Source organism: Bos indicus x Bos taurus, chromosome 3 (assembly GCF_003369695.1).
Source record: "Bos indicus x Bos taurus breed Angus x Brahman F1 hybrid chromosome 3, Bos_hybrid_MaternalHap_v2.0, whole genome shotgun sequence".
NCBI lineage: Eukaryota > Metazoa > Chordata > Mammalia > Artiodactyla > Bovidae > Bos > Bos indicus x Bos taurus.
Genome location: NC_040078.1, coordinates 42,565,410 through 42,579,454, shown reverse-complemented (window position 1 = coordinate 42,579,454; position 14,045 = coordinate 42,565,410). Strand labels below are relative to the sequence as shown.

The 14,045-nt window shown below is 34.1% G+C and overlaps 1 protein-coding gene across 1 annotated transcript in view; it reads left to right on the top strand.

Annotated features, from left to right (window-relative positions):
* The window catches only part of SLC30A7 (solute carrier family 30 member 7), a 99,670-nt gene that overhangs the window by 6,341 nt on the left and 79,284 nt on the right, over positions 1-14,045 (top strand). Inside the window, exons 3-5 of the mRNA XM_027536379.1 lie at positions 8,366-8,479; positions 12,541-12,628; positions 13,280-13,406. Coding sequence (XP_027392180.1) covers positions 8,366-8,479; positions 12,541-12,628; positions 13,280-13,406 — 329 coding nt within the window. The remainder of the gene's footprint in view (positions 1-8,365; positions 8,480-12,540; positions 12,629-13,279; positions 13,407-14,045) is intronic.

The following is a 14,045-nucleotide window of genomic DNA, read 5'->3' as shown; positions in this document are numbered from 1 at the left end:
TCTGATTCCTCTCTCAGAGGAATCTAAAGGAATCTGTATTCCTCCTTTATACAGAAGAGGTTTATCATTTTTTTCCCACTATTGAGGCAGTCTTTGGTGTCTATTGACACCAAATATAAATAAATCTGTTATAAAAGAGATGGTGTATATTAATTTTCTAGGGCAGCTGTAACAAAGTACCACAGGCTGGGTGACTTAAACAACAAAAATTTGTTGTCTTATAGTTCTGGAGCCTAAAAGTCAGAGATTAAGGTATTGTCAGGATTGGTTCCCTCTGAGGTTGATGAGGTCGGTTGCTTTGCTGGCAGTCTTTTGTGTTCCTTGGCTTGTCTAAACATCACCTGATCTCTGCCTTATCTCTACTTGGCCGTCTCCCTGTGTACATGTCTGTCTGCAGATGTCCCATTTTATAAGCAGAGCAGACATATTGGATTTGGGCCCACCTGACTGACTTAATCTCTACAAATTATGTCTGCAGTGACCCTATTTCCAAATAAAGTCACATTCTGAGTTACTGGAGATGTAAAACTTCAACTTAGAAATTTGGGGGAGAATACAGTTCAACCCATAACAAGATTTTAGTGTGTGTGTGTGTATATATATATATATATATATATATGTATGTAGATCAATAAATCAGTGAATTTTAAAGTTTATATTTATTTAGCATAAATACCTTGCCTTCTTCTATAACTAATTTACAGTTATTTAGAATAAAAGTCGTATATACAATAAAACCCTCCAATTAAGAAATAAAAACATTTAAAACTATATACAGAGAGAAAAATAAACCTGTTAAATATGTGAAGTGAAGTAAAGTCGCTCAGTCGTGTCTGACTCTTTGCAACCCCATGGACTGTGTAGCCCACCAGGCTCCTCCCATGGGATTTTCCAGGCAAGAGTACTGGAGTAGTTGCCATTTCCTTCTCCAGAGGATCTTCCCCACCCAGGGATAGAACCTGGGTCTCCCGCATTGTAGGCAGATGCTTTACTGTCTGAGCCACCAGGGAAGTTAAATATGTAGACTACTGTTGTTACTGAAACTGACTTTTGAATTTAGTTATAAAATCTCATGAAATCAAGGCAGAGTGGGTAAAAATTCTCATTGTCAACTGTATTGTTTTATCAGAATAGAGAGAGAGTTTTTTGAAACCAAATTTAAAAAATAACTTACTATATCATATCAGAACATAGAAAGCAAAATCATAAACAATCTTTATTGATTTTGTAACACATTACAAAGATTTTCTTCAAATGGGTCTTCGTACCTCAAAATTTAAATTATTATTTTTAGTGTTAAGGGTCAAGTGTGTAGTTTCAAGTGATCTGTTCAAGGAAAAATCTTAAAATAACTATAAATCTGAGAGGCTTACTTGATTGGCAAGAACCTTACTTTGTCCTCCTCAGGTATTGATTTTCTCATTCAGCCTTTTCATTTGTTCACTCATTCTTGTTCTGCTTTGAGTTGGGTTTCAGGTAAGTATAGACAGTACTTAAAACTATTTTATGCATCTCTGTATATTTGAATAAAATATACAAGGTTCATGATAAAATTTAAGACATTTTTCAAAATGATTTTTGAGGAACTTGTAAATTTTTGTTCTTTTCTGTGTGGGTGAGTAATATGCTTTACTTCAGTTTCTAAGTTTATAATTATCCTAAATTACAAGGAAATTTAAAAACTGCTTTTTCTACTTCAGTGAAGGTTTTTGACTTTTAGTTTGTAGCAGTTACAACTGAAGAAAGCTCTGACATATATCCAAATATTAAGAGCTATGGATCATGCTGGGAATACTAGATATTAATACTAATATTAATAGTAATAGAAATAATGGGAATATCGATGTGGGTTTAGTGTGACAGGCACTGTAATATGTTGCATAACTATAATTCAGTTATAACAATTATAACACTTTTTACTGTTACCTGTTTAAATGGTGCTAAATTGAGGTCAAAAGTAGTTAAGCAAGTTGACAGTCACAGAACTAGTAAATGGTAGAGCTGGAATTTGAACCCAGATACTTTGACTTCAAAAGTAGTACTCTTAACCATTCTGATACTTCTTATTTTTAAAGATTGAACTGCTGATGCGCTTGCTTTCAGAATGTTTCTGTTGATCTATCTTAAAGTTCCCTGATGATGCTCAGCTCTGTCCAGTCTGTGGTTAAGCCAGTTGGAAGAATTCTTCATCTCTGACACCTTATTTTTTGTTAAATTTTTTTTTTGGTACTTCCCATTTTGCTGAAATTTCTTACTGATTCATGAATTTTTTTCCCCCACCTTTCCCATAGATCCTTTATTAGTTATAGTTCTGATAGTTCCTATATCTGGGTCAATATTTTTGTCTGGTTCTGTTAACTGCATTATCTCTTTACTAGTTATTTTTCATCCTGTTATTTGTGTTTCTTGAGATTTTTGATCAAAGGCTGGATGTTACGAGTAAAGAACAGTAGATATTGAAGTAATAGTATTTATTACTAGGAATAGGTATGTGTCCTCTGCCAGTCTATTAGTTGGTTAGGCCTTTCACTTCCAGTATTCTTGTATGCGTGTGTCACAGAAGCTCTGTCTTTGTGCTCATGGTGCCCTTCACCTGCCAAGCTGTAGATGGTTATCGATTCTTACTCTGTGTGAGGTTTGGGGTGAGGGCAGAGGGGCATTCATTATCTTGACAAAGCCTCAGTCTTAGGCAGGCCCTTTGAGCCTGGGCCTTGAGGGTGTGCTTTTCATTTGATTGTTTTTACATTTTTACTCTTCCCTTCATGACAGTGAAAGTCTGTCACATATATGAGGATAGTCTTGGGTAAAAGTGAGTTTCTTGCTAGCAGAACATGTGCTTTGTGTTGGTACACAGTCCTCTGCCCAAAAGGATTTCCTGCCCTACCCTCCTCTTTCAGTGTCTTTCTTAAAAGCGTGTATAATATGAATCTTTAACATCACAAATAATATGTGACTTCATGTATCTTATAAGAACTTAATAATAATGCAGTTCCATTTCATTCTGTCTTTTGTGCTTTAACTGTCATACATTTCACTTTTATGGAAACCCCACAATATAGTGTTCTTTTCGCTTTATACCTGAGGTTAATAAAAAACCTTTCCTCTTGACAGCAGATAGTAAATATTTTAGGCTTTAAGGGTCATAAAATCTCTGTCACAGTTTCTCGATTCTACTGTTATAGCACAGAAATAGCCATAGACGATATATAAACAAATGAGCATAACTGTGTTTCAGCAAAACTTTATTTACAAAAATAGATGGTGGTCCAGATTTAGCCCGTGGCCTATAGCTTGCTGACCTTGCCTTAGATTGTCGGATATCTTTTTAAAAAATAGCTTTACTGAAATACAATTCAAATACCTAAAATTCTCGCATTTATGTTGTATGGTGAATGGCTTTTAATGTATTTATAGAGTTGTAAAATCATCACAACAATCCATTTTGGAACACTTGTATTATTCCAGAAGGAAGCTTTAAAGCCCTAGCTATCACCCTCCAATTCCCTTGTCCCCTGATCTGTCCCAATTTTAGGTGATCACTAATCTACTTTCTGTCTCTATATATTTGCCTGTTCTGAACATTTCGTATAAATGGAATAATTTACGTATAATCCTTTGTGATGGTTTATTTCATTAGCATAATGGCTTCCAGGGTAGTCCATGTTCTGCATGTATCAGTATTTCATTTATTTTTATTGCCAAATAATATTTCAGCAATATGAAAGAATTCAGTTTCTCCATCAACACTTGTAGTTATTGGACTTCTTTTTCTTAATTTATTTACTTTTAATTGAAGGATAATTACAATATTGTGTTGATTTCTGCCATCCAGCCACATCAATCAGCCATAGGTATACAAGGACTTTTTTATTCTGGTCATCATAGTGGATGTGAAGTTGTTACTTATCATCATTTTGATTTGGGTTTAATGATGTTGAGTAACTTTTGTAGTGCTGATGGCCATTTGCATGTCGTCTTTGGAGAAATGTCTATTCAGATCCTTTATTCATTTTTAAAAAATGGATATTTTCTGCCTTTGATGAGTTTTAAGAATTCTTCATATATTCTGGATACAAGCCTTTTGTCAGATATATGATTGGCAGGTATTTTCTCCCACTTGTACATTGTCATTTCTTGATATTGTCCTTTGAAGCATGAAAGTTTTAAAATTTCAGTGATGTTCAGTCTGTGTTCCTCTTTTTTTCTTTTATCGCTTATGCTTCTGATGTCATATTTAAGAAACCATTGCCTAACCTGATGTTGTGAATGCTTTAGCTCAGAGTTCCCCAACCACTGGACTTGTTCTGGGCCATGGGCTGTCAGAAACCAGGCTCAGAGCAGGAGATGAGTGGGTCCCTGTGCTCCTCTTCGCTCGCATTACTGCCGGAATCTTCTGCCCCATTGTTCTCATTACCACCTAAACCATGCCTACCCCTTTCCCATCTGTGGAAAAGTTGTCTTTGTGAAACCAGTCCCTGGTGCCAAAAAGGTTGAGACTGCTAGTTTAGCTTTTATGTTTAGGTCTTTGATCCATTTTAGGTTAATTATTGTGTATAATATGAAGAAAGGGTCAAAAATAATTTTTTTTGCATGTGGACATCCAGTTGTTTCAGCATCATTTGTTGGACACTCTAAAATTCTATTCCATTGATCTGTGTGTTTATTCTTATCTTAGTACCATATTGTTTTTATTACTGTAGCTTTATAATAAGTTTTGAAATTGGGAAGTGTGAGTTCTCCAACTTTGCTTTTCTTTTTCAGTATTGTTTTGGCTGTTCTAGATTTCCTGCTTTTGCATATGAATTTTAAGATCAACTTGTCAGTTTCTCCAAAGAGGTCAGCTGGGATTTTAATAGAGAATAAATTGAATCTGTGGATCAATTGGGGAAGTATTGACATATTAACAGTATTGTCTTATCCATAAACATGGATATCTTTCCATTTATTTAGGTCTTCTTTATTTTTTTAAAACAATATTTACAGTTTCCAGAGTGTAGCTTTTGCACTTTTTTTTTTTTGATAAATTTATTCTTTAGTATTTTTTGATGCTATTATAAATGGAAAATTTTTAAATTGCATTTTGTGCATCACTAATGCATAAAATATAATTCATTTTTGTATATTGATCTTGTAGCCTTCAACCTTGCCAAATTGATTTATTAGTTCTAATAGTTTTTTAAATTGTCCTTAAGATTTTGCATATATAAGATCATGCCACTTGCAAATAGAGATAGTTTTTACTCCTTCCCTTCCGTCTAGGTGCTTTTTATTTCATTTCCTGCCTTGTTATACTCTCTAGTACAATGTTAAATAGAAGTGGTGAGGGGACATTTTTATCTTGTACCTAATCTGAGAGGAAAGCATTCACTCTTTGGGGCTTCCTGGATGGTTCAGTGGTAAAGAGTCTGCCTGCAATGCATGAGACACAGGAGACGTGGATTTGATCCCTGGGTCAGGAAGATCCCCTGGAGGCAGAAATGGCAACCCACCCCCTGAAAAAATCCCACGGACAGAGGAGCCTCACAGGTTACAGTCCAAAGGGTTGCATATAGTTAAACATGACTGAGCACACACACACACATTCAGTCTTTGGCCATTATAATGATGCTGATCTTAGCTGTGGGTTTTTTGTAGATGCTATTTATCAGTTCAGGAAGTTCCCTCTACTGCAAGTTTGTTGAATGTTTTCATCATAAAAATGTTGGATTTTGTCAAATACTTTCCTACCTCTATTAAGATGATAGTGTGGTTTTTGTTTCTCATTCCATCGTCATGATGTATTTTATTGATTGATTTTCATGTAGTTAACCAACCTTGCATTGTTGGGGTTGTGGGTTGTGGGTTGTGGTCTGTACTCTCTCTTTTTTTTTTTTTTTTGGTGAATTTGATTTGCTAGTGTTTTGTCGAAGATTCTTGTGTGTGTGTGTTTGCAAAAACTACTGGTCTCTAGTTTCCTGTGATGTCTTTGTCTGATTTGGGGATCAGAGTAATACTTAAACAATAAATTGGGAAGTATTCCTTCATCTTCTAGGAATTGATATTTATTGTTCTGTAAATGTTTAGTAGGATTTACCAGTGAAGCCATCTGGGCCTAGGCTTCTTTTGTTATTGAAAGTTTTAAAAGCATTAATGTATTCTGCTTACTTTCTATAAATCTGTTTAGACTTCTTTTTGACTCAATTTTGCTAGATTGTTTAGGAGTTTGTATATATCATATAAGTTACCTAATTTGTTGGCTTATGTTTAGTTGCTCATAGTAATTTCTTACAATCTTTATTTTCCCTAAAGTCAGTAGTAGTGTGTCACTTTCATTGCTGATTTTGGTAATAATGAGCCCTTTCTCTTTATTCTTGGTCACTTTAGTTAAAGGTTGTGAATTTTACTATTATTTTCAAAGAACCAACTTTATTGTTTTATCCTCCTTTTTTCTGTTTTAAAGGTACCTTTTCTGTTTTAAAGTTACTTTTAAAAGTATCTTTTAAAGGTACTAAAAGTTAGAAAAATTATATTTAATATTTCCCCACGTGTTTATCATTTTCAGTGATCTTTATCATACAAATCTAAGTTTCCATGTGGTATCATATTTGTACTTAAATTAACTTTTTATTGTAGTTCAGACCTGCTAGCAGTGAATTCTCTTAGTTTCGGTTGTCTGAAAAGTCTGTTTTGCTTTCATTTTTGAAAGATGTTTTACACAATATAGAATTTTAGTTGACACATTTTTTGTTTTTCAATACTTTAAAGATATTCCTTCATTGCATTCTGCCTTGTGTAGTTTCTGATGCAAAATATGCTATTAATCTTTAGCTTTGCTTTTATGTTTCCAGTTTTTCTTTCTTTTTTTTTTTTGACTGTTTTCAGAATTTTCTCTTTCTGTTTGGTATTCAGCAATTTGTGAGTTATGTAGGGTTTGGCCTTCCTAGGATCTCATTAAGCTTCTTGGATATGGAATTTGTTTTTTTTTTGTTGTTGTTGTTGGTTTGTTTGTTTTTTCCATTAATTTTGGAAAACTCTAATCATTTTCTCTTTAAATACTTTTTCTACCATATTCTTCCCCCTCCATAACTGAGAATCCAAATACATGTCTGTCTGATGCTTTGACAGATTTTGAATTTTCTGTTCTTGATTTTCCATTCCTTTTCTTGTGTTTTACTCTGGATAATGTAGTTTGATCTCACTGATTGTTTCTCTCTGTGTCCTGTCTGCTCAGAAGTCCATGTATATTATTTTTAATCTTCAATATTATGATATTTAAATTTTTTTTATCATTTCCATTTGATTATTTTCTAGTTTCTATCTCTGATCATAAATTTTCCCCAGCTTTGTAACACATCCTTTAACATATTAATCACATTTTATAGTTCCTATTATAATATAATCTCTGGGACTTTTCAGATTCTGCTTCTTTTGACTGTTTTAGCTTTTGACAGTAGGTCTTATTACTTTTTCCCCCTTGATCTTGTTAATATGCCTTATAAATATTTATTGAGTGCTGTATGTTATGTGTAAAAGAACAGTAGACACTGAGGTTAGTAGTATTTATGACCAGAGGTGTGCACATCTTTTTTTTTTCTTTTTTTGGTCAGGCCATTAGTGTGGGGGTTTTGTACCTATCTAGTCAATAGTTAAGCTGGGCTATTGTGTTTTGGTATTATTAGTTACCATTCTCAGGTTTCAGCAAGCCCTGCATACCTGCGCCATAAGGGAGGAGTCTCTCTGCTCTTTCTTGGCTCTCAGAGGTAGATTGCTGTTGTCTTTTGCTTTAGGCAAGGCTTTGGTTGGAGAAGTGCTGGTGCTGCTGCTAAGTCACTTCAGTTGTGTCCGACTCTGTGCGACCCCATAGACGGAGAAGTGGGGGGATGGGTATTTGGTTCTCCTTTTGCAGCCTCAGTATTGGGCAGGCCCTTAACCCCAGTGTAGGAGTGAGTGTTGTTAATGTTCTGCCCCATTTCTCATTCCTCTTGCCAGAGTTGTATCAAAAAAAGAAGAAAGGGCCTTGCTCCTCTTCTAACAGCAGACCTTTGCTTTGTATCAGTGTAAGGTCTTGAGCCCAAGCTGGCTTCCCCAGTTACAAATAGCTGTTTTTTCTGTTTCTCTTTCCAGTTGACCTTTGCTAGTCACCAGAGGGTGAGCATATTCCTACCTTTCTTTCAGTAGCAGCTGGGCTCTTCCTTGGGTAGGAGGGTGTGAGGGTGTCTTCTTAAACACTTAAAAATTATCTTAGATATTTTTCAATATATCATATTTCAGTGTTGTCCTTTTATAAGATTAGTTCCTGATAAGCAGAGGCTGAATCTTAGATTTTTAGAGGATGACTGCTATTTGATTATTATTGTAATATGCCAATGTGTTTGTTCTTTTCCAGCTTAGGTTTGATTTCCGACTCTTTTCACATGTTTTTCGATAGCACTGCCATTTTGGCTGGATTGGCAGCGTCTGTTATTTCAAAATGGAGAGATAATGATGCTTTCTCTTATGGGTAAGACCTTTTTAAAAACATTTTTATTGAAGTATAAGAAATACAGAAAATAATACATAAATCTCAAGCTCACTTAATTTTCACAGTTGAACACACTTATGTAACTTGAATCCTTGAAACCACCCCCCGTGTCTCCTTCTAGTTTCTTAAACACTCACCTTCTACTTTCCTGATTTGATGGGTTAGTTTTGCCTGTTTTTGGACAATATATAATTAGAATCTATAATATGTAAATTTTTTTTGCATCTAAGTTCTTTTGCATCTTGATTTTACCAGAGAATTTCAGGTGAGATTGTTACTAGATAGGGGAATTTCCCAGCTCTTAACCTTTTCTTTTTTTTTGTTTGAGAGAAGAGGAGGAAAAAGAAAAAGTTTCAGAATATGAATGTGATCATGTTTCTTTATTTTTCATTTTTGGTTGGTATTTTGTTTTTGTTTATGTATTGTCTTCAGCTCTGCCTTTATGTAGAATATTTCTCTTACTTTTGCTGAATTCAGACGATTAATCAAATATTAGGAAAGTGTTTTTATGCTGAAGGGACTTGCTCTGAACATCTGGTCTCACTTCTGAGCCTTAGTAACCTTAGAGTCAGAGCTTTCTTTATGCCACCTCTGATTGGGAGGAACAATGGGGTTTCCATTATTTGATTTACTCTGCCTGAATGTTTTCTTTCTTTCTTTTTTTTGAGCCCAGAATATTTTACAATGTAGTTACATTTACGCATTGGCAGCACTCACGCTTTGTCTCTCTTCCACCCGCTTCCTTGTCCCTACCTCCCTCTCACCTGCTTGTTTGTTCAGTTGCCCTAGGTCTTTCCCCCTCTCTTTTTTGAGTGCTGTCTCACATTCTCACCTTTCTTTGCTGTCTTTCCTGTTTTCATTCCATCTCTCATTCTTGTCCCCATCCTCCTACTCATTCTCTCCCTTTTGTTTCTCCTAAATTCCCTTTTCTCCTTTTCTATTCTTTCTTTCTAGTTACTTGGGTCTGTGTTCAGGTTTTTTCTCTTCCTCTCCCTTCTACTCTCATTCTTTGTCCTTCCCTCCCATCTTTTCTCTTATTTTTTCCTTTCTTCTGTTCTGTCCCTCTGTACTATACCACTGTATCCCTGAGGTTCTTTCTTTCTCTCCCATCCCTTAACCTCTTCAGCTGTAGTTTTTTTTTTTTGTTTTTCAGGCTCTCTTTCCTTCTTTCACAGGTTCCTCTTCCCTGAGAACTCCCTTTCTTGTTCAGTTTCTCTCGTTCTGTCCCTCTCCCATTCACATCCACCTTCTTACATGAACTGTCTCTTGTATCTCTTCTACTCGTAGTCCTCCACTGCTTCCTCTTTCTTTCTAGCTTTTTTGTTCTTGAGTAAGCACATACTGCTTGCATGAGCTTTTGTTCTCTTCAGATGTTTATTGAGGATCCACTATGATTTGAATACTGTGTTACTTCTAATGATATCAAAATGAATAAGGTATGACTTCTGCCTCAGAGGAACTTGTAGTCTGATGGGGAAACAGTTCTGTAAAAATACTGTAATAACTATACATTGTGTGACGTGCTAAAAGAGAGATATGTGAAATTCTGTGACAGAACTTTCTGATCTGGGGTATAACCCAGGTGATGTGGTTCCTTATAAAGTTAAAAAAAGTGAGACAAAAAACAAGTTATATTGTTTTTATAGTATAGAGCAAGAGGTCCTGTTTACAAATCCAAACAGCTTGAAAACTCAGAAAAGAACCTATTCCATGTCACTATATAATCAAAGATTCTTAAGTATATTTTAAATTACTAAAGAAAGGTTGTGTGTGAAATTATAATTTTGTGTTGGAAAATTAGTAATTCATACATATTTTATATAAAAAATCAAATTAGAATGTCTTATTAAGCAGCATTTCTGGATAGACAGTAACTAAAAATTCTTAATTCTTAGGGTATCCTGTTTTCTATTTAGAATGCATAATCTCCTGGTATAAGATGGTTTTTAGAAATGGCTTTGAATACCTTCAGTACCATCGCAGGTTTTACTAATTCAACTTTAACTAAAATATATGAGAGTAATATTCTTGCCACCTTTTAATTTGTTTATCCTGTCTTCTTCCTCTTTGCTCTTTTTTTCTTTTGAGAAGGGCAAAATTAGGGAATAAAAGCTGCTGTAACATTTGAAACTGTTAGTAATCGCTATAGTAGTAGGTAGCAGCAGTAGAAATATACTGCTGTTTTGCCAGTATATCAAAATGTCACTGAACAGGCTAAGCCAGTGATGAATCCCCAAATTTCCAATTCAATATGATCACAGTAGCAGACTGAGTGTAATAGAAGAAACAATAGGAGGAATCTCAGAGGCAGCAAAAGCTTTTCAGTATTTTTTTGTGTGATGTCACCATTGTGTCTTGTCACACTCCTAATTTTGAAATAGTAAAGCCAGAATAAAGGTAATACACATCTGATGGATAGGTGGATGCATATGTACATGCTAATATACATATGTACATATACTTGTGTATTTTTTGCTTTGGCTAAGGAATACAGGTGCGATCATTCTTAAATAGGTAATAGTACATTAATGGATCATACATTTCAATTCCCAGACAGTCTGTTCAAGTAAACACAGTCATTTGTAAAAGCAAGTGTGTCTGGACTTTACAAGTTTTTCATTTTAATCCAGCAATCAAGTTTAGAAAATATATTAAACCTAATTAAATCACTTTAGCCCAACTATTTATCAGAATTTATGGAACACCTACTAAGCATTAGGGACAAAGAGATACCTGAAAACTGATCTTGCCTTTGATCTTGAAATCTAGTGGAACTCAAGGACAAAAGGCTTTCAATCATGCATTAGCTGTGATATTAGAAGAGTGGGTTAAAAGAAAGTGCTTTTTTATTTTGGAGGAGTAACCCTGCTGATACAGATAAATTCCTAAGTGTGGATTGTGGAAAGCAGGCAGTAGATTCTTTGAATTTAATAATAAAAAAAAGTATATGCTTTGACAAATAATATATTAATTCACTTATATGTATTAGAAGGTAGACATATGCTTTATATACTACTTTGAAATGTGCTTTACAGGGCAAACTCTGGCATAACGGTATGGAATATATTTTAAAGAGTTTGTTCTATTTACTTTAAAAATATTTTTGCAGTAAAAATTGTGTTATCTAGAAATTAACATAGAAAGCTTGAAAAAAATCATATTTTTGATGCTCCTATTACATTGTTTAAGGACCAGAGTGATTAACTGCTGTTAGCACCCTTTGAATAATGTCTGAACATGTTAAACTGCCAAGTTAAAGTTGTTTCTAATAACTTTAACTAAGCCAAATATAGCTCATGAAAAAATAAAATCTTTCCCCAATGCTTCACACAGGTAGGAAGCAGAAAGCTTCAGAAGTCCATGGAACAAAAGACAGGTATTTTAAAAATAGTTTAATTCAAATTATGTGAAACTAGAATTGATTCTAAAATTTAGGTAATCGAAGATTTTTTCTTAAATGTATTCATCTTTAGAAGAAGAGTGATAGAAATAGAAATCTCAAGTTGTCTCTGGGATAATTCAGAACTAATTTTATTTTTCCTCAAATCAAAGCTCTACTTGCCAGAGATTTGAAAGCTGAAAGATACAAAGCGAAAAGCATAAGGAGTTCTTAGAAAAGAAGGAATTAATAAGTTACAAATACCCTTTTTCAAGCTCTCTTCCTCAACTTTTTATCTTTGTATCCTTCCTTCTTTGCCCAGTTATCTGGTCCTATTCTTCCTTCTCCAGTTGCAGCTTGAGATTTACATTTCTCTGGAAAGTCTCTCTAAAACTGCTTACTCTAAAAAGGTCTTTTGGTTGGCTTGTAGATATCTCTGTATTTTATGGCATTCTTCTTTAAACATAACTCATAGTAATTAAATTTACTTTCTCAATTTTATGACATGTACCATAGAAATGCTATACTGTAAACACTGGGAGTTTGTTGGGTACATATAACTGTGTAGTATGGTTTAGTACCTCTGAATATATTAAATTTATGATTTGGTTTTCTTTTAAAGAAATAACTTAATTCAGTTGTTTACTTTGCTCTTCTCTAGGTATGTTAGAGCGGAGGTTCTGGCTGGCTTTGTCAATGGCCTGTTTTTGATCTTCACTGCTTTTTTTATTTTCTCAGAAGGAGTTGAGGTATAGTAGATAATAATTAGAGCCAGTAAATTACATTTCTGTAATGAAAATGTTTATGAACTAAAGATAAATGTAATAGAGCTGTTTTTTCACATTGTCATTGAGTATTTACTGAGGCCAGTCTTGGGTTGCATAAAGTATTATGTGTATACAAGAGGAACTTATAAAATATTTGGAAAGTTATATGTGAAACTACTTGAAGACAAATAGTAGTGCTTTATAAACTGTGAATGATGTTCTGACACTGAAAGGTAAACACACAACAATCCTGGTGATGAGTTCTGTTGGAAATAGTTCTTAAGATGGAATCTGAGGATTTTGCCAATGAATCTTCAATATTTTGATGTTTAAGACAAGTAAAAATTTAAAAGTTAATCAACTTAAAATTAATTACAATATTTTAAGATTCCAAAGAAGGATGGTTTTAGTCCAAATATTCATACCTTTAAGGGTACTTACTTAAAAATAATAATTGTTACTTTTTCTGAAATATGTGAGCAATGGTTTTATTTCTGTTAACTGTTTTGGCAGACAATTTTGGAGTGGTGTTAATTCTGAAAATAAAAATTTTTTTTAATTGCTTTTTATTTTTATCAATTGATTAGTCAGAAAATATATCAATACAGTTTGTTTGTATTCTGTGTTTTCTAGAGAGCATTAGCCCCTCCAGATGTACATCATGAGAGACTGCTTCTTGTTTCAATTCTTGGGTTTGTGGTAAACCTAGTAGGAATATTTGTTTTCAAGCATGGAGGTCATGGACATTCTCATGGCTCTGGTATGATGGTTAGAACCCTTTGTTTCTTCATTTCTGGTTTCTGTCATAATTATTCACTTTTGAAAATTGATGATTTTTAAAGTCTAACTCTATATTGATTTTTAATAACAAGAACAATATATTAATTGACTCATGTTAATGTCTTCCTGAACCTTCTCCTTTTGTGGCTTCTCAGAGTTGTAGTATCAGTTTGGTGTGGCTACTTCAAGACCTCTGTAGCTCATCTGTTTGGTATGATAACATTTATATAAAGCAAATACCAAAATGACAATACAGATTTAGATATTAAAAATCCATGTATGGGGGTATGAAATTTATACAATCTGTCTTTGAGATCCTTCCACCTGGTGTCCATCAGTGTACCTTCTCTTGTTCACAGACACATAAAACTGCATGGTGTGGGTTACTGTGGTTTATTTAAACAGTCTTCTATGGATTGTCATACTTCCATATGAAGCATATCTTTATGAACACATGCAAACGTTTCTCCAGAGCTGTGCTGTCCTATACAGTAGTTCCAAGTCACATGTGACTATTTAAGTTTACATTGTGGTTAATGAAATTTAATAAAATTAAGAATTCAGTTAATGACATTTCAAGTGCTCAGTAGACACATAGGGTTACCATATTGGATAGTAA